This window comes from Aristolochia californica, unplaced genomic scaffold, assembly GCF_029961685.1.
Source record: "Aristolochia californica isolate CCGP_79_NKW_82.1479 unplaced genomic scaffold, dmAriCali1.0.hap1 SCAF_1, whole genome shotgun sequence".
In the NCBI taxonomy this organism is placed as follows: domain Eukaryota; kingdom Viridiplantae; phylum Streptophyta; class Magnoliopsida; order Piperales; family Aristolochiaceae; genus Aristolochia; species Aristolochia californica.
The window spans coordinates 55,850,772-55,871,109 of record NW_027181770.1 but is presented as its reverse complement, the minus strand read 5'-3'; the positions used below and the strand labels follow the sequence as shown (position 1 = coordinate 55,871,109).

The 20,338-nt window shown below is 38.1% G+C and overlaps 3 protein-coding genes across 3 annotated transcripts; 1 reads left to right on the top strand and 2 right to left on the bottom strand.

Moving 5' to 3' along the window:
- The first annotated feature begins 1,215 nt into the window (after positions 1 to 1,215).
- On the top strand, positions 1,216 to 3,277 carry LOC137962042 (large ribosomal subunit protein eL14-like). The gene is made up of 5 exons (XM_068808757.1): positions 1,216 to 1,322; positions 1,427 to 1,528; positions 2,525 to 2,654; positions 2,747 to 2,859; positions 3,015 to 3,277. The coding sequence occupies exons 1-5, from the start codon at positions 1,320 to 1,322 to the stop codon at positions 3,066 to 3,068; spliced, it is 402 nt and encodes a 133-aa protein (XP_068664858.1). The 5' UTR covers positions 1,216 to 1,319; the 3' UTR covers positions 3,069 to 3,277.
- Positions 3,278 to 4,509: 1,232 nt separating this feature from the next.
- On the bottom strand, positions 4,510 to 14,149 carry LOC137951777 (COP1-interacting protein 7). The gene is made up of 13 exons (XM_068798687.1): positions 13,727 to 14,149; positions 12,743 to 12,922; positions 12,370 to 12,490; positions 12,234 to 12,273; positions 11,960 to 12,012; positions 11,819 to 11,877; positions 11,087 to 11,239; positions 10,709 to 10,959; positions 9,048 to 10,612; positions 6,856 to 7,806; positions 5,404 to 5,776; positions 4,871 to 4,933; positions 4,510 to 4,780 (listed from the first exon to the last, which is right to left on the bottom strand). The coding sequence occupies exons 1-13, from the start codon at positions 13,783 to 13,785 to the stop codon at positions 4,713 to 4,715; spliced, it is 3,936 nt and encodes a 1,311-aa protein (XP_068654788.1). The 5' UTR covers positions 13,786 to 14,149; the 3' UTR covers positions 4,510 to 4,712.
- Positions 14,150 to 15,912: 1,763 nt separating this feature from the next.
- On the bottom strand, positions 15,913 to 17,739 carry LOC137949043 (uncharacterized). The gene is made up of 4 exons (XM_068795304.1): positions 17,626 to 17,739; positions 16,907 to 17,029; positions 16,539 to 16,700; positions 15,913 to 16,387 (listed from the first exon to the last, which is right to left on the bottom strand). The coding sequence occupies exons 1-4, from the start codon at positions 17,724 to 17,726 to the stop codon at positions 15,913 to 15,915; spliced, it is 861 nt and encodes a 286-aa protein (XP_068651405.1). The 5' UTR covers positions 17,727 to 17,739.
- Between the last annotated feature and the right edge of the window lie 2,599 nt (positions 17,740 to 20,338).

Sequence of the window (20,338 nt, the reverse complement as noted above, 5' to 3'; positions counted from 1 at the left end):
ATCATAATAAATAATTATTCAAAATTAATTCATGTTTTGATTTTTCTTGACACAGTGTAGAACCTGAACCCAATCATCGCTACAAATCAAAGCTTGAATTGTATTTGGTGACAAATAAGAACTATATGGGTCTATTATTCTACCACTAACACTAAAGGTAAACTCTAAAGCTACCATAGATATAAGAATTACAAGGATGTCTCCTGTCATCTTGGATAATACCCGAAATTACAAATTATTCATTTTCTACCATTCTAAAACATCAAAATCATATTGTGAAATTTCCTCACAAATATACACACCTTCTTCAAGATAATTTTTCGATTCTAACTTTGGTGAATTCACTATTTCCACTTGTTTCATATAAGTCATTAATTTTGACCAACTTGAACTTGATGAAAAATGTGACGTACGACTTATTGAAACACCCATAAAGCTAATACTTGAACCAATCCCTTCATTATTAAGCTCCACATTATATTTGAATACATATTCATCATAAATCTCACATAAGGTCTGTCGAACTAAATTTATATTCATTGTAACTTCATCCTCATAATATATTTTTAGAAAACACATGTCGATCAATCTTAATTTGATACTTGGATCGAAAACAGAAGCAACTACCATCAAAAAATTATATTCACCCCATTATTTTTCAAATTTCTCTTTTATTATACTAACCATTTTTCTAATGAAAATAAAAGCTAAAAGGAGTTGATGACTCTAGTAGAAAAATGAAGAAGTGAAGCCAAGAAGAGTCGAACTATTAGAAACATTAAGCTTTAAATTTTTGTAGTCAACCGTATGAAAGGAATTGAGCACATTCTAAAGGCAAAATGTAGAGTTGTCACAGGATTTAAACAAATGTTTTTTAGAAGTAAAGAAGAGTTAACCATTTAGAAGAAAATGAATACAAAAGATTGGCAAATGTATTTCAGTGCTTGCTCTTTTAAATTTTGATTGAATACTTAAATCTTTGATTTGTTGATCGTGTGTTAGGTGATTTTAAAATCGTTTTTGATCTTGCACCTGAAGGTTGGGTTGAAGGCAGGGATGGGAAAACCGGTCCCTACCCGATTAACTCTACGCCGCTCGGCTCAAGAGGCTCTGGAACCCGGGTCGACCACAGCCCGGAGGAGTGGCGTCATTTTCGGTATTTCCTGACAAACCCTAAATCCGACGGCCATAAGCGTCCCGCCAGTTCGCAATAAAAGGTATCATGCTCGCTCGCCTCTCTCTTCTTAGAGAGCCAGTCGCCTAAAACCCTAAGTCTCTCATCTTCTCCCTCGTCCTTCTTGAACAGCCACTGAGAAACAATGGTCCGCTAAATCCATTCTCTCTCATTTTGTTTTTCCCTCTTACTCTCTCTCCACGTTTTTTTACGGTGTTGATTCGTTTTGTTTTGTTTTGAGTTGTTCTGCAGCCGTTCAAGCGCTACGTTGAGATCGGGCGGGTGGCTCTCGTTAACTATGGAAAGGACTATGGCAGGCTCGTTGTCATCGTCGATGTTATCGACCAGAACCGGGTAAGGGCTCTAATTTGTTTTTCTTTTTTTTTTTTTTTTTTTTTTGTTCCCCCTTCCCGTGGCTTTCTCCTGTTGATCTCGGTTCTTTAAGTTGAAGGTCTCAACAATCGTTGCTATCTGTTCATGTCTTTTCGAGTGTATTAGTTTGGTGATTATTTCGATTTTTTTTTTTTTTGTTCCCTTTGACGTGGTATGCAGTTAAACGACTTCCATGTGCTGTTTTTCTTTATTGTCTATCTGTATCGTTTTTTTTTCCTTGTTCAATATGTTAAAGGGAGGTGTCGGTCGTTTTCTGAACTGAAGAACCTTATTATGTGTATTTCTTTCTTTATATGAGGAACGTTCACATACGAGTCAATGCCGCTTGAACAAACCGATGCTTTTTGCAATTCTTATTAAAAGAAGATTTACTTTTGATAGCTTTTATTTCTGGTTGTTACTGTTAATTTATTTTCTGGCCGAGATTTGGATGACTTAATTTTAGAGTACTTTAGCTTTGATTTTCCTTTTTTTTTCGTCGGAAATAAAATTTCCAATTCATGCTCGAAATATTTCATATTTAGCGAAAGTAGTGACAAATTCGTGGAGTCCATAATTGCCTCGTGTAAATAGTTAATTAAGTACCATGTTTTCATTGATTTATTTTGAGCTCCTTTTGCTTAAAAAATCGATTTTCCGTTACCTCTTTAATCTCGTTCATTGACGTAAACGATGTTCTTTCTTGTTGGGAGTTACCCAGTGAAGAAGCAAATGCTCTTCTACGTTGGTGGCATATCCTCTTCTGTTACAAATGCATTACCTACTTGTACTATTTCTACTAAATCATTTTTCAAATTGTGTTATTAAAGAAAGGAATTTAGTGTTTTATCCATGACCCCCTAACACTCGTTTGTGTTGAACTGATGTGCTTCCTGATATTGTTGGTAGCTCTTGCTAATCTACCAAAACTGTTCGAGTGGCTTATGCTTCGAATTCATTGTTATCTGAACTTGATAGGCTCTGGTTGATTCGCCTGATATGGTGAGAGGTCAAATGAACTTTAAGAGGCTTTCTCTTACTGACATTAAGATTGACATTCCAAGGATCCCAAAGAAGAAGTCCCTTATTTCTGCCATGGAAGCTGCAGGTAAAGCCTGTTTCTGTCACATTGTACTTCTATAGACATTTATAGATTCTCTCCAATCCCTCGTGTTTACTCGTTGCTTTAAAATAATTCAGATGTGAAAAACAAGTGGGAGAGTAGTTCATGGGGTCGGAAGTTGATTGTTCAGAAGAAAAGAGCTTCTCTCAATGACTTTGACCGTTTTAAGATTATGCTAGCCAAGATCAAGGTTTGTAGTATTTTCTTTACAAAACATTAGGTTTATGGGAGGAGAACTTTGAAAACAGTTTTAGTGTGTTTAATGTGAAATCATCAGTTTGTTACATATTTTGAATACTTTTCTGGTTTATATGGCCCTCTGATTTGTTCAAATCCTATGTGCAGAGAGCTGGTGCAATCAGGCAAGAACTCGCAAAGTTGAAGAAACAGGCTGCATAGGTTGTCAAAATTTTGTTTTGAATAGACAGTAATTGATTGCTCTTATTCCTCAGTTTTTTCTTCTTTTTTGTTGTTATCCTAAAGACTTGGTTGTCCTTACTACTTTTTACTTAAAGTAGGGAGTTTAATCCAGTGAGAGAGGTTAATGTTGCTTAAACTTGTGTTTTTTAAATGAATTTTGAGCTGAAGTCTCGGCTTATTTTCCTTCCCAGCTTTGACTCGGTATTGGCGGTTTTCTTTCTTTTCCGTTTTCCCCAGTTTTTAATTTTTTTTGTTCCCATTCACTGCCAGAAGGAAGGTTTGTCGCCAATATATTGAAAATCAACCCAATATGTACACAATTGCTGGATTATCTGGCTGTGGCCACGGCCATTTCATGTTGGAATTCTGTTCTGTTCTTCATTTTGAGAATTGCAGTTCTCCTCTTGGCTCTTCGAATTCTGTTATTCTCTGGATGTGTTACGTTCTGTCTAGAAATCTGCTTAGTGTTATGTTGGCCGGCTCAGCACCTGCTTGGGGAAGTAGATGAAGATTTCATATTTGTTAGTAAAGGTGAATGTCATCGTGCTTTCATGTCTTGTAGCGACTTATATCTTGAAACTCTGCGTCACTGGGTCTTTGTAGTTTTTTTTTTTTTTTTTTTTTTTAAAATAACTGAAACACTCTTTTTCATCTTCTCGCCGGATTTTTGGTTGAAGGATAGAACTGCCTTCCTGCCTAAAGAGAATCCGAAGAAAGCTGTGTTATGAACCAGATGGAACTTGAACGATGTTAATGAGGCCTTATGTGTCGGAGTTGTGTTTCTAAACCTCCAAACTTCAATTAGTGAAGAACCAAAAGAAGAAAAGAATGAAACAAAAAAACAACAATACCCACCTTCGCTGTGGTACAACGATTGCGTGACTGCTTACTTTAGTCGGGTTGGCCTTGTTGATCACCTTGGTGTTCCTCGAATAACTTCTACAATATCCTTTCCAGCTCAAAATGTGCTTCAAGTTATATTGTCCAATCATCTCCTCCATTCAACAAAATAGATTGATTCATCATCGAATAGGCCATGGAAACTAGGGCAAACCATGCCTGGGCAGATTTCGCATTCCAACAAGTAAATTGAGGGTTTTGAAAGGAAGGTTTCAGCTGGGGGAACCATTCCCTTTTTTTTCCTTAACGGGAGGGTTTGGAGGGGTGCCCTTCCCCTTCCCCTTCCCCTAACCTTCAGCACAAATATACCCGTTGTGTTAGAGGTCAGATGAAGGGAGTCTCGATCCGTTTGAAGCAGGAACAAGATTCCCATTTGTGTATCCCATTTGTGGGTCTGGTAATGTCCGGAGTATAAAGATTCCCTTCTTTCACTGTTAAGACTTGTAAAGCCTTTATTATATACACATAACCGAATGGCATCAAGTATAGATATGAATTCAAACCAATTACAGAATGTGAATGCATAGAAAACAGTAAACCAATTTATGATATAAACATTAACAAATAAATCTGAAAAGAAAAAGTGGCTTTCACAGGAATGATGAAGAACACAACCAATTTCGTAACACTATTTGACAACTAAGAATTGGAAACAAAAACACACAGTTTGCTTTGCTTTTGTTTTCTCCTCATGGTGCCCTTCAAAAGGGCTTGCCTAGAAACTCATGTACTCAACTTCTTCTCGGTGGGCTTGCTTCTAAAGGGTGAGAGCAGAGAAAACGGCCGAGCTACTGTAACAAAGCAATCAAGCAAACGAGCTCAAATCAATCTTTCTTTTTGAATGGGCAGCAAAACTAAGAACAATTAAACAAAGTTCTTACCCTTCTGGGCAGCACCAGCCAGAGGGCTCTCGTCTTGGGAAATGAGATTCTTCAATGTTGGAACTGAATTACAGAAGGAAACACAAGGATTTATCTCAAAACACAGTTGGTAAAGGGGTGATAAGTTTTCATAAATCTAACCAAAAATCAAGTTGTATGCATGGTGAGAATGGACATGCTGGATAACTTTAATGAAGTTCAAATAAATTGTATAACTTCAAAAACTAGATTGGCTCAAGAATGTGGAGTACGTTGATACCAAGTATCGCACAGTTTACCAGAGCAAAGCGCTAGTGTCCAAGAAGTAAATGGACTAGGGCATGCGTTTATCATCCTACGAAGGTCATTCAGGATAAGGCCTTTGGCTTACTGTCCACTTTCTTATTTTTCTAATTTGTCAGAAGAGAGGATGGGATGTTACCAAGACGTTACAAAAAAGGTCTAAAAAATATATTTGAAAAACACGACCAGATATTGGGAACTGCATCCTTAGAACAGATTTGAAAAATCAATCGTCTGAAACAGAAACTTACCTTCATTGGAGAAAGTGGTGTTACTGTTATCATCAGCTGTTGGGCTGTCCACACTCAATTTGTCTGCATCCACATTTCGTTCACCCCCACTTGAACCATGAGTTTTTCTTCCAAACTTCAAAAGCTTTCTGAATCCTTTGGTCGAATCTTTTCCCCGAGGCTTCTCCAATGCTCCTGGTGACTGTGGTTCTGAAACATCAGAGGCGTGGGCCTTCATGGCCTCTGCATTGTTCTCTTCAGTGGAAATTGGGGGAGTTATACCATAACCCACATCGCTAGTGCATGGATCTTCTAGGGAGGAAGCCCGAGCATATGGAGGCTGATAAGGTTTTTCATCAGCTTCATCAAGGATTGATGGCTTCGGCAGCTTGTCCTATGGCACCAACCATCAGTACAAATCACAAAGTTAGTCTCAAGTATAAAAACTAAATCACATACTAAATATGTAGCAATGACATGTTGTAGGACCTTGCTATTGCAGTCCAATAGTCACAATTGGACAATCCTAATCATCCAGTCAGCAAAACCCTATCAGCCAAAGAGGAATGTTTCCAGTATAATCGGCCATTTACCCCCCTTCCCTCCACATTTCATCAAGTGGTCATGCTAGAAGTAAAGACCCATGTATAATTATGAAGCCCTTCCAAATGGGATGAAAGATGTCCTACTAGCTACTAGTAACTCAATCAAACAAGTTATTGAAAAGCGAAATGGCACATCAAAGACAATGATTACCCTAAGACTACCACTACGAGTCAGACAGTTTGACCATTTTTATTGTGTTGCTGCATTTATGATTAGGTCATTTCATTGGATAGCAACAGTTCCATACAGATTGTGCAATAGCATTATACAGTCAGGTACTCAATCCGTTGTCGATGACCCTCCTAAAAGATCTATCAAATATAATATGAATAGGCAGTTTCAACTTCATTAGAAAAACATTCATATGCTAGTTATGTTCTCCCACTATATTCATATTTTGGATGCCCTAACAGTCTCCCTTCGAAATCACCATTCCCAATCCTCACCATCAGACAGGCAGTACATGTTTGGATCTATAAAATGCTTCAAAGAATAAGAAACCAGGAAAAATAGGAACATCAAGAAATATTCGTTCTTTCAAGAAATTGAAATACTTTCATTGTATTCCTTACAACCCAATGTTTGAAAACAAATGTCCTACAGTAGAAAAAGAAATGAAATTTTTTAATGGTTCTAAGCAGTATGATTCTCAGTGGAAGATTACTCGTGAAAACTATAGTGGGCAATTAGACAAGACTGTAAACAAACATAATATGAAATATAGACAAATCTGCACTCAAACATAATATGACATAGACATATTTCTTTTAAACCTATGAGCACCAAGGGCAGCTGCATAAAGCTACCATAAATAAGTAGAAAACAAAAATAAGACACTTAAATATCATTGATAAGGATTTCTTTTACCTCTTGAGAATTAGTGCGCCCATCATACAGACTTACAGGAGGACCTTGTTTAGCAGCTTCACCTACAATAATTGGTGAAGGTGGTGCGTGAATAGCTACATATGCTGAATGTACGTCATTTTTCTCTTCACTATTATCAGCATCAATCACTGTATGTTTTAGCTCTGTTTCTTGAAATGCACCTGCTACAGGAACTGGAATTCTTTCATGTTCAAGTATCACTACTGTTTTCTCAATAACTGGGTTGTCATCTCCTTGGCTTTCACTAGGCCCATTGTCACTATTCTTTTTGGGTTTTCTTTCTTCAGAAGCTACAGATGCTTTTGTTCCACTTACTTTCTTGGTTGCCTCCTTAGCCACAGGCTTACCAGAGACTGTATTTGAAGGGCCTCTGGCAGTCCTGACTTTCAGCTCTGGAAGTGTAGCGGACTTTGTTTTGTCAAGATTCAGAATAGCAGTCATCTTCTTTGTTTCCGGCTCATCAGCTAATTTGGGCTTTCTCGCCGTATCAATTTTTCCAGATCTTGGAGAAGAAACATGATGGCTGTTGCTCCCTTTCGGTTCTGATAATCTTCTAGCACGAATTGGGGCTCCCTTAGGATCAGAAGTGTTGCTATTATTCTCTTTCTTCAGCTCAGACAAAGATGATACTGACCGACTAAGTCCATTTCCAGCAATGTTCAGACTGCTGGATTTACTGACCCTAGAATTCCTTTCAGAATCCCCAGATCTCACTGAAGTTGTCCTGATAGCCAACTTTGGTATATGTGAAGCAGATCCAGGTTCAGAGTCACTGAATTTTGAGCGGTTTGAGCTTGGGGAAAGCTTTGCAGGCAAACGAGATTTTGTCGTCACAGAGGATGACTGGAGAGGGTTTGAACTACTCTTTGCAGCAATTCTCTTTTGTCTTTCTCTTTTTAAGGCTTCCAGTCGTTTCATCTCTTCCGCCTCCTGCATTAGAAAGATAAATCCAGAGGGTTAATAAGCGCAAACTAGTGGACATGAAAAAAGAAAAGAACCAACAAAAGTCATAAAGTCACAAAGACTTAAACCATCACACGTTGAAGAGGAAAATACATGCAAGTAAATATGAAGACAGATCTAATACCAGTTACATTTACATTATAGATCTAGTACCGGAGACTACTATAAACAATTCATTAATCTTCCTTTTTATATTAAAGTGGACCATCAGATGATCCTCCCATTCTACAACAGTCAAAGCTGAACTGGTTTATTTCCAAAATGATTAGCTGACGTGAGGAGGTCTCTTCCAAATTAATAAGTATAGAATGCTTTTAAGCCTGAAACAATGACAGACGACTCTCCCAAGCACAACGACTCTCAATCTCAGATAATTAGCCTGATACACGAGCATATGTAGCATAATGAACTGGTGGACAGTAATACCCGCCAACCCACCTTTCATCTAAAAGCCTAAACTGACACAAGTCATGGAGAACATACACGCATGGGCCATAAAGAACAAACGTAGATGTAAGAGAAAACACAAAATTGGTGGAGTGGATCTAATACCACATTAAGTTGGACCTTATTCTTCCTATATGACTAGTCAAAATTAGGAGGTCTCTTCCCAACATATAAGAATAGCGACCTTTCATGACCAAAATTATGTGAGAGTATTCTCCCATACAAACCAACTCTCATTCTCAGACAAAAAGCCTGAGACGTAAAGGACATGTTCACCGATGGATTTTTTTACCCAATAACACTAACATTTTTAAAGAGTAGAACAAATATCTTACTGAGTGTAACAAGAACGAAGGGAATATCTAAAATTACCATGGAACATTATGCTATTAACAACAGAAAACCAGAGGCAAGGGTGACACATATTAGCTGACCTTCACCAACCATGCCAAAACGCAGTAAGTGCTAAAGTAAACTCCTCTCAGATGGCTGCTCATTTCAGCATTTACTTTTTCTGTACATTTTTTCTCAGAAATTAAATTGCAATAAATTTATATAATCGGAAAAGTCAGTAGATTTGGCTAATCGAATTTACTTTGAAAATGATGAAAATAAGACAATATGATTTTGTTAATTGAAGAGCATAGTTAGTCTTTCACTTCAGGAAATTCGCATATTTTCTGCTATTTGAAACCATAGGATTATGATTTGAGAGACATGCTAAAAAAATCATGATTAAGAAGAAGGATGGGATTTAATACCTTTTCTTTCTTCATTTTCTGAAGATCTGCTTTATAAGATCGTAGCCTTTCTGCTCGTAATTGTGCTTCTGTGAGAGGGTTCAACCTTGACGGTTTGCCCTTCCTTAAAGTGGACTCTGCCTTCCTTCTCTCCAAACCACCTTTCTTTTCCTTATCCATCTTTCTTGACCCTTCCTCATCCACACTTACTGCTTCTTCATCGCCAGTCTTTTGTGCATTTATATCTTTAGTGAGCACCTCCAATTCATAGTCTATAGCGGGATCATACCCAATAGATTCCCTCTCAATTCCACGCTCTGGCATCATAGTCAGGTCATCAGGTTCATAGTTGAGTTGGTTCCTAAGTCTTGTAGAAGAATCTTCACTTCTCTGATGTGTTGAGGGCAACTCTGAGTCCATGTCAATAGCAATCCTGCCATCTGTTGCAACACGATCTGGTGAGCTTGATCTGTAAGGCACTATATATGACTCATCAGCCATATCACGTGAGGAGCCCTTGTCCAAATTACCAGCAAGTCCATATTCATTTCCTGCAAGTGGGTCAGAGAAGGAATTTACATCTCCTAACTGGTTCCCTCGTCCATAAAGGACAAAGTCATCATTAGACATCCTTCTGTTCCCTCGGCCTCCAGGTTCTACTTCGGCAAATTGAACATCCATTTGGGAATCATCTCCTTGATGCCCTTCAGGACGAACTGCTAATACATCATTTGCCATCCTCGCTCTACTAAGATTCCTATTCCCACTACCTGTATCTAACTCAAGCATCCTCTTGTCTGAGACTTCACTCAAATCTCGTTCACGTGAAAGTATAGGGTCTGCCCCTGTTGTACTCTGTCTTCTCTTAAAATATATCTCTTTCTCGCTTGACAAAAAATCTTTATCTGTATGATTTCTGGTATCTTCTTCTTCCTCACGCAGAAGACAACTCTGAAACGCTTCCCAGTTTCCAGTACCTGTTCTCTGGTCATTGACCAATTCATCCCCATCATTTGCTTTCCATGCATCAGCAGATATGCTATATGGTTCATTATCTTTTGAAGATTTAGCTGAGTTCCTGTTTTTCCTTTTTGGCAAATCAGATACAACAGTATCAGCTTCCTCATCAGTTCCAGACGCTGATGTAGATTGAGACTCATCATCTGAAGTGCTGTGCCTCTTTGAAGTGACATAATTGATGTTTCGAATAACTACAATTCCCGATTTCTTTTTACCAGATCGACCACCTTTCCCCCGTGATTCATGACCCTGTTGACCTTCTTTTTCTGACTCAGCCATACTCTGATCTGCACCTTCTTCTGATTCAGCATTACTCTCTTTACTGTCCATGGAATGCCTTCTGCGTCTAGCCTTATGAGAATTATTACCTCTAGGATCATCCATAGGTGGATATGGTGTCTGGAAAAAAGGCCCATTTCCTGGGTAGTTCGGATAGTAAGGCATCCCTTGCATTGGATACGGTTGGAAGACTGGGGCACCTGGCGGAGGATGAATAGGCCACTGAGAGTACAAAGGAGGCGGAAATTGCCCTTGAAAGTATTCGTTTTGACCATGAGGCCGTTTATCTGCATCAAATAAAGCAGTTAGAAGACTCTAAAAAATTTCAATGTTTTAAATGAGAAAAGACATCATTCATGGCAGAAGCACACTTAACAAGATACCTCCATTACTTTCTGAACTATTATCAACAGGAACATTTGCTTTTCCGTTGCTTTCAGACTGACCATTGGATCCAATCCATCCTTCACTGAATTCCATCTGCTTTCTGGTATCAGCAGAGAGCATTATACCTGAAGCATTTATTGAAGAGAAGTCAGATTGGGCGGACATGGCCTCAGCTGCTTCTATTTCAACCCATTGGCCCGTTTCGTGTTTTCGCTTCCATAGTTCCATAAATCTTAAGCATGCCTCCCTGTTATACAAGCAAATATATCACTCATGACCAGTACTAAAAAGGAAATTGCCATTCATCTAATAATAATTGGTGGAAATGGTAATGGATATTAAAAAGCCAAACATTTGATAAAGATTACAATTACTTCAAACGCGAGGCACCAAAGCATTCAGCAAATGGAACCAAAAGTGCCAGGTTGTCCATATCAAAGCCTGCGGCAACAGCACGAGCAAAAGCCATCCCCTGTTCTTTTTGCAACACAGTTCTACGTGTCTCCAGAACTCGTAGAAGCTGAACTCTGAGAATTGAGATATGCAAAAGATTGAAAGGTTGCAATGAGCATCAGAATGACTAAAAGAGAAATTGCTTCAAGACAATCAGCCCTCCATGAATATTCATATTGGTTTCCACTGATAAAAGCCCAGGGTATCACCTTAAATTTTCCTTATTTGAACAGAATGCAAGAAGATCATTTAGAACTATGACATTGTTTTTTCCTTTTAATTATTGGCAACTATGACTCTATATTGATGGAAGGAACCCTCCAATCCCTTGTTGTTAGGAGCATGCTCCCTTGATTTTTGTTTTCTGCTTTCCTTCTATTAATAAAATCATTCTTTCCTCAAAAAAAAAAAAAAACTATGACTCTATATTGATGTCAACAACTATGATCATAACATTTAAAAAAAAGAAAAAACAACTATGATCATAAAGTTCCTGGGAAGTGTGAAGCATCATAGGCAGGATGCCAGAGAGTATGTTTAGGATGTCTCCATTTTTACTTGAAACTGTAGAAGAAAGAAAACTACTCAAGCCCTTTGAGGCTTAACAAAATGCAGTGGAAATTATACAAAACATGAGTGTCTTCTGTACATACTTTGAGTTCTCCTCCTGTGGCGGTTCAGAACCATTAGATTCGGGAGGATGCACCCCAGGCTGCGATTAAACCAAAGAAAATCTAATTAGAAGGTCGAGAAGCTAAATATTTAGATTTATCATGCATGTATTTCATCCACACCTTATAAAGGACGATTGCTTTGTCTGAATCAGCATCGAACACAGGCTTGCTACCTGTCCAAGTTAACTAGTGTCATTAAGGATGTAGTGTGATCCATCAAAATGTGTTGGCATATATTTCTAAATATAAGTTTCCAAACTTGAAAAGGAACCAACAAACATGAAAACCTACTAGCACTAATTTTTAAGTTGAAAAAAGCAAGCAGAAAGTTGGATGAACTAATATAGATGAGTAGCATACTATAGATTCTCTTATGGACTAACTTCATCAGTACCTTCTGTACTGTCACTGGATCTTGTTTGACGATCTTCAGCCTGCATGCAAAATGGCCAATGAAAAACTCCATTTACCTAATATTTCCTCTTCAAGAAATAAGAGAAAAATCTGTTATGATGGAGATTATTACTTACGGTATTCAGTCCTAGATTCTCGTTGCTCTGAATAGCAATAGCATCATCAATCTGTAAGATTTCAGATTCTATGGTATTAACTCTTTCCAGAACCTCCGGGGTGCTCACAAACCGCACAAATCTAATCAACAGATACATTTGAAAGTTTTTCTTATCAGAAACTCTATAGCAGAATATCAAGCATTTTAATACGTAATAAGCAACATAAAGATCAAGATGAAGGGTATTCCCATGGTAAAAGACAATTATCACAACATAACAAGTATTAGATTGAGATCTTTAAACTAGGCAATCCACTCAAATGGATCTAGGATCATGTCAAGGAAATTTTTTGTGAAACATTTCCAGACAGGAAAAAGAAAAACTTACTAACCTCTCAACAGTTCCCTTCGTAAACCATGTCAGATCACTGCCAGACTCTGGTTCAAGTTTGATTGAGTAACCGCCCTTGGCAATTTGATCTTGGGCCGTCTTCAAGTGGGCGAGAAAAGGGTTCAACAACCCTGATGCAATCTTCTCAGTCCTACCATTGGCTATCATAACCAAATCACACCTAATGCACAAAAGGGTATCAAGAAGATTAGACAAGCGTAACGTAGACAAGCACAAATAGCAAAACTTTAGAATTTTTTGGGTGTTCTTCACAAAAAGCTAGCGAAAAGACATTCTAGATGCCAATACCAGATTGTCCCTAATGCAATTTGTTGATTCAAAAACGTAAAATTTCGTGGTCTGAGAAGAGATTGAGAAGACCCTTAAAGGGAATAACATCTCAAGCAAACAAGAAGCTCATTTCATGTTCGAAACGTTAGTTCAGCAAAAGAGCGACTTGTATGAGATGCACCTGTGTATAGCAGCTGAAAGCCATTACAATTACTTCAATTAGACAGAAGAAAAAAAAAAAACAAGGCAGAAACTGTGACCGCTGATAATCAATTCATGGCCCTCCGCTGCAAACTAAATTTGAATCCAGGACGCACTTTACTGAAAAGAACTTCCCAGATGCAAAAACTACTATTCCGAAAATAAATAATTTTTCATGAAATATCCATATCACTGCTAAACAGTTGAAATGCAATAGGATTGTGAGATCAACAAAACACAGCCGCCATAACAGCCCAAATAGAGGGAAGAATTAAAAACTTAAACGAATCAAAAAACAAAAATAAATGAACACGACATGACAGAGTTTAACCCGAGGCATTCATAAAGAATGTGACAAGAATACACATGTTTTCAATCCCTAAACATGTCAAAGTCACATCCTGTACGCCTTGAAATTCCTTAATCCACGTCAAGTAAAACCACTAAAACGGAACCAGACCAGCACAAAGCCGGAATCACAGATCAAGAGTACCTAGTTCGAGTAGGTGTGAGTTGAAAAACAACTGAATCGAGGCGTGTTTCCGACTTCATTGCTGCTAATAGATCTCCAGAGAACTGAGATCGTCAAATGAATGAACAGTGCCAAGAAAAAGCTACGAAAACGAGGAAAAAAAAGCTGCCTTCAACATAAAAGAACGGAGATCACTCGCGAGAGCCTCTCGCAGAAAAAATCTACAGGGCCATGTCTGCTTAGGAAAAAGGCAACGTTGAAGTCCGCCGGAACATGAAGAAAAGAGGCAAAAACGAAGAAGAATGGAAAAAGCTTCACAAAGGAGCTTTAATGGCGGAAAAAAATAAATAGCTACATATATGCTTTAATGGCGAAATAATAAATGAAAGTATAAATAGAAGAGAGAGAGAGGGAGAGGGAGAGGAAGAGTCTTTTGGATTCCGACGGTAGCCGCGAAATGCCACGAGAAATCACTCACTAGTCATGGGAGAAACAGGAAAAAGAAAAAAAAAGGTTAGCCAAGAGGGTATTTTCGTCTTTTAAGCTAAGCCTAGAAGCAAAGAGAAAACGTCGCCAGAATCGGACAATGAGCATCCAATGCAGATAAACTTTTTCTCTTAAAAATACCAAAAACACCTCGTTTAATTAACAGATTGCCCCATTACCCTCAAAGCAAGAGGATCCAGCTTCACTCCCATCTAAATCGAACCGTTGATCCGCAGCCCCAAAACGACCCGAGCCCTCGATAACCCAATGTCCCTAGAAGGGTATAATGGTCAACTAAAAAAACTATTAAACTGGTTGGATACCGAAAGAATCACGAGTACGATAGTCGGTTCCTGTCTCTTGGAATTTTCTCAATGGACGAAAACACCCTCCCGATCTTTGTCAGCTGGCACTCCCACTAAGCGGCACTCGGATTTTCTTTCCACGACGTTTTCACGATAAGTGGGCCCAGAAAACCACAAATCCTACCAATCCGAGTCCGCCACCTTCAGCACACCACATGACCCAGAGGGGAGGGAGCGCGCGCCACACAAATAGATGATCCGAGCCATGGACTCTGTCGGCGGCGAACCGTATGATATGATTGAGGTGGGGCCGGGAACAGATAGACCCACGGGATTGGACCCCACGGGGTACAGCTGGGAATATTTTAAACAGGAGCAGCGAGAAATCCCACTCCGAACAAATTGGCCCATGTGCCCCCTCATTGACCGAGAATAAATGTAAAGTATTTACATTTATAACCGGAAATAAGTGGAACAGCACATAGCATACGGGGACTTGTCGAAAGCCCCAATTATTTATATTTATTGCAAAAACGTCCAGAATCGTGTGACAGATGTCGAAATTGTCACGCATTTAAATATATCGAAAAGAGTGATTAATCGCCGAAAAGGTCTCGGCTTTCGTACCGTTTCAAAGTCCAAATTAAGAGGCCTCCGAGTGGCAGAGTAAAAGGGGAAATTTCATGTGGGCCCACAGATACCCCAACTAACCTAATTTATTTTAGAACTTTCGATCTGTGGTTGAGATTTTTTTGTTTTATAACAATGACGCAACAACCAGCAAAGGGACACACCGAAAGGTATGTATCTTAACATATATGCTGCGTAGGGTCCCATACCCTATCCAACTATTCTTTTTCTTTTATATTATTGTCTATTAGCTGGGGGTGGTTAGCCCTTCCAATCACGACATTTAGGATCGAATCTCGTTTTTAAGCAGACGAGGTGACCCAGCCGGTTTAGATCGAATCCATCTCTTCCCTTTCCTTTTCCCCTTTACATTCTTTGTCTATGTCAGCAAAAGCCGAAGCCCATAAGATAAGGACAAACCGCCCTCCCATGTCAACAAAAGGGGAAGGAAGGGACAGGAAGCTTCTCTCCGTAACTTTCTTAAACCCGGTTCAACCGGGCCAGGGTACACTTGGACCATGTTTTCTCCTTATTCAATCCAAAGGACAAAGTCGCTACCGCACGTTGGGATGTCCACTTCCGGAGTAGACGTGGGCCCAATCACTTAAATGCGAATATCCCGTCGGATGATTAGACGTGACGCGAACCAGTGGAGGGTGGGCTCCAGGGATTATTTATTTTTAATTCCCATTTCTTATAATTAATAATTGACAAAAATATATAATAATGATAGGAATACAAAAGCGTGTTTAGACCATGCAAGAGAAACCGACATTTTACAATCCCTCAAAACCCTATCGACCATTGCCTATCCAACTTTTTCATAATCGCCCTCCCCACATTCGAAAGGCTTCGCAGACCCGCTTTCCCGCCATTGACGAACCACTTCTCTTTGTTGCTCTCTCTTCCTGCTTCTCGATCTTCATCAAGCAGAGATCCAGTCTCCTCCACGCTTTCGTCCCAAGTATGTGAGCTCGCGCTCTCACTCTTGGACTTGGGCGATGATTTTTCGCTGGATTCCGAATCAAAGCTGGTTGGAGCCGAGCTTGAACTGGAGCTGAAAGGCGTGTTTGTTGTGATCGTCGAAGATGCGGAAGGAGAAGAGGAATAAGAAGGTGGAGATATGATCAGGTTGCCGAAACCTTGAATCTCGTTGCTTAATCTGAGAGCTTTTAGTCGTTCTTCTTTGAGTAAACGTCCGTGCAATAGGAGTTCGAGTATTCTCTCCGATTTCTTTCGCATTGCTGCTCCCCAATCGAATCTAATAAACATTCAGCTTATCAAGAGTATGTTCGGTAGAACCAAATTTAGCTTCCGTTGTTATTTATTTACTCTATTAAAATTTTTTCACTCTTGAGTTTAATTCTATGTTCCTGTTTGCTGATCAGCAGAAGCAAGAACCAGTAAATCACCCTCGTTCGTCGACATATTTGAATGTTCCGAGCTCCTCAATGACCTCTCCATCGCAAAGAAATTCTTCAGCGACGGTCTCTGGCCCGTGGGTAAGTAGAAACTCCAACACAACTAGTGCTTTGTATGATTGCCTCCAGTATTGCCACTCAACTAAATATAGTCTGCATTTACAGTAGATCACTGAATAAATAAATCGTCATCGATTCATGATCAGGAATAATCTATTCTTCTTTTTTCGAATAAACAATTTCTTTGCGAGCCAGCCTGTCCGATTGATACCTTGCAAACCGAATCAAGGCTGGTTTGGCATCTTTTAGAGATGAAAGACGCAAATCCATATGAAATGCTTAGGTCAATTTGATTTTACCTCCTATGCAGAACGTCGACGATTCTCCAGTAATCGTCCACGTCAAATGCAGCCTCAGAAATTCTAGTCATTGTTTTGGCATCAGGAGTGCGTGGATCACCGTTTGTAGCATCCTCAGCCAACCTGAATATTGTTTTTTACAGTGAAAGGCATAATTAAGCTGAATGCCTTGTGACAGAAACTAGAGAATTTATTATTTGGAGATAAAAGGAGAACATAGACTTTATTTTCTCTGAATCTTTTAGGCTACTTTAATGGCGAAACTCTCTTCGAACATCATAACGGAGAAACATTTTATGGAAGGGCTTTTAAAAATCGAAAAAGATAGTTTCCCAAAGTTCATTGACAGATCATAATATCCAGTGCATAAACAAATCCGAAGCCTATTTAATTCACATGGATATGCTCTACCTCTGATAGATATCTCCGAGTACTTTGGGGATTAATTAATGAAAAGTTTAGGAAATATATGTCAATAGAGAACCCGTTCTTATTGAACTCAGGTAGATCTAAAGATGATGTTTATTATGTGCCAATAAACAAGTTTAGAGCCAAACAGATAACAAAAAGTTGCTTCTATCATGTTATGATCTAAGCTGTAAAACATCAACCATTGCATTCGGCAATTAACATATATAAATGTATGAACGGCCAATTACTTTCCCAATTCATAGTTGCCCTATTTTAAAAAAAAAAAAAAGGGCATCGCTGAAACTTACAATTCTGCTTGAGTTACATCTGCCAAGACAAGTCTGGCAGTCTTGTACTTTTCTTGGAGAAAGGAGGACGCTTGCTTCTTGAATTCATCCAAAGTTTCCATTTCAAAACTTGTTTTCAAGGCACAGTATGCAAGAACTTTCAACAACAATGAGTTCAAAGAGATCTGAACACTTTTTCACTTTTTAGGGTCAAAACTCAGAAGAACTTGGAGCATTATTTTTGGAAATGGGAAAAGTAGAAAAAATGTAATCGTTCAAAATCTAGTGAAAACAACCAAACTTTAGCCTCACCTTTGATACTCAAACCTTATTTGCACTCTACAATCGTTAATGGAACTCAAAACCATAAATTCCTTCTTTTGTGTCACGCTTGAAAGGAGCTGCTATGTTTTGATTCAAGTGCAACAGCATCAAAGAGAAGAAGAGAGGGGTAAGGCTTCTTGAGAGTAGAGACAGAAAGCAGATCCAAGCAGATCAAAAGCCTGCACGCCCTTGGAGTGACACGGATTATTTAATGGATTTGCTTAAGTTTCGGGGGAGGAGCAGGTCAAAAGGAAAAGGAGAAGAAATGGCAGCCGGTGGAATGACATGAATCCCTGGTAGAACTGAATACAGGGATCATTATACAGATGGCTCTCATCGATTCCGACTCAGTTTGCTGCTGCCAAAGTGTCGGAAACCTTCTACCAAAAGCAACTAAGGTATGGATTTTAGACTTTTAGACTTTCTTGATAATTTTTCATAAATTAACAAATATAATCTTAATAATATCTAACTTCATCGACTTCTCCATTTTTGGATAGATACTCACAATGTTCCAATGACCCGTGGCAAAATAAAAAAATAAAAAAAATGAAATTTTAGGCATATTTTTTTATATAATTTCATTTAAGACCTGACCTATAAAAACTTGAACGGTATTGGGAAACTATTCTCGCCTTCACCCTCTTCCCCTGTTCTTCAACTTTGCCCCTACCTCGTCTCCAATCCGACATGACCCTGCATCCTCAATCAATCTCCGGCCCATGTCAGTCTCATGTGAAATATTTGTTCTTCTATAGAAGCCAACGAAGAAAGAAAAAAAAAAAAAAAAATCTACTCTAGAAGCATCGTCACTTATTACTCAAGTCTTGTAGGAGATGAAGTTCCAAAAAAATCACAAATAACCTTCACTTTTCTGAAGTGTCTACCTTATAAGATCTATTATATTTTATGTTCATCGGTTCCTAATAGAATGAAAATAGAATAAAAACTCTTATGTAACTTTACCCTATGACTCGTTTATCATTTATTGAATGGGTAACAATTATTCAATACTTGATTAATCTATAATCTAATTCTATATAAAATAATTTAATAAATTCTTTAAAGTAAATATATATATATATATATATATATATATAAGGAGTTTGTGATATAATAATTTTGTGCAAATGATTATGTAACGTCATAATTTTATTTATTTATTTATTTCATTTGTTTACACAGTTACCTATTTTGCTATTCGATAAATAAGTTGATGAATTGTAGATGAAATATTTTATTCTGTTTATTAGTATATCATATAATATCGAATTAGATTTATACAAGGCAGCGGTATGTGAAATATCGAATAAAATCCATGAGAAAGTGGCCAATGGAAGCAGAAAATACAATTTTCATTAGATGACATTACCAAGGAGTTCAATTTGTGGGCCCCATCTTTTAATACGCCCTTCCTTTTTAGCTTTTTGAGTTTCCACTGTTAAAAATTTGATAACTAATTTGATAGTGAAATGATACACTTCTTTAAGATTACAAAACAAAAACAGGTGACGTTTTTCTAAGCTAAGCAACACGTAGAAAATAACTTAGAAACCGCTCAGTTCTAAAATTCGAAGGATTCGTTATCTCTGCACCTCAAATGGTGGATAAGATGGAAATAAATTGAGAGGCTTCAGTAATCAGAGGGGAAAAAGTTTTCGAGCACGAAATTTGACAGGACACCGAGGTGGAAGAGAGAGTGTTGAGATTCGTCAAGCTTTGTCGACTTTATTCAATTTTATTGACTCTGCTTCTCCCGACTTTAGATCTCATCTGACATATGCAGGATAAAAGAACAAAACGCACTTCTCTTTTACGGTCCTATAGTCATCCCTAAAAGTAACGGAAAGTGGACAGCAGATGGGATTTTTCTTTTTTTTTAATTGCAATTAGAGATTTCTTTCTTTAACACTTCAAATTTGATAGTGCTGTTCACACATACTTGCTACCAATAATGTCTTATGGTACCATTCGGCAATTGCCACTGTAAAATCAGATGAATCCAAATTTTACGATAGAAATCAGATGATAGATAACATAGTTAAAACCTTCAAACAGATAAATTTGATGAAATAAAACACATTATAGAGTTTGAAACATGAAATAGTTGCATGCAGCAATTAAAACATAAATAAATAAAAACCGAAACTTATTTTAGTTATTTTATAATTATTTCCTAAATTTTTGTGAGGGTTTTCAATATACCTTTGCTTCAAAAAAAATCATTTACTGTATGTATTAATAGAACTACTTGGGAATGTATTTTACTTTTCTCATCCCTTCTCTCCCATATTAGAGGGGGTATCATAGAAGAAAACAAAAAATTTTAAAATAACGGCCAAGTAGGTAGGAATTGCGATTAAAATGCGAATTTAGCTTCTTTTTTTAACTAGATTCAAATACCAATAAA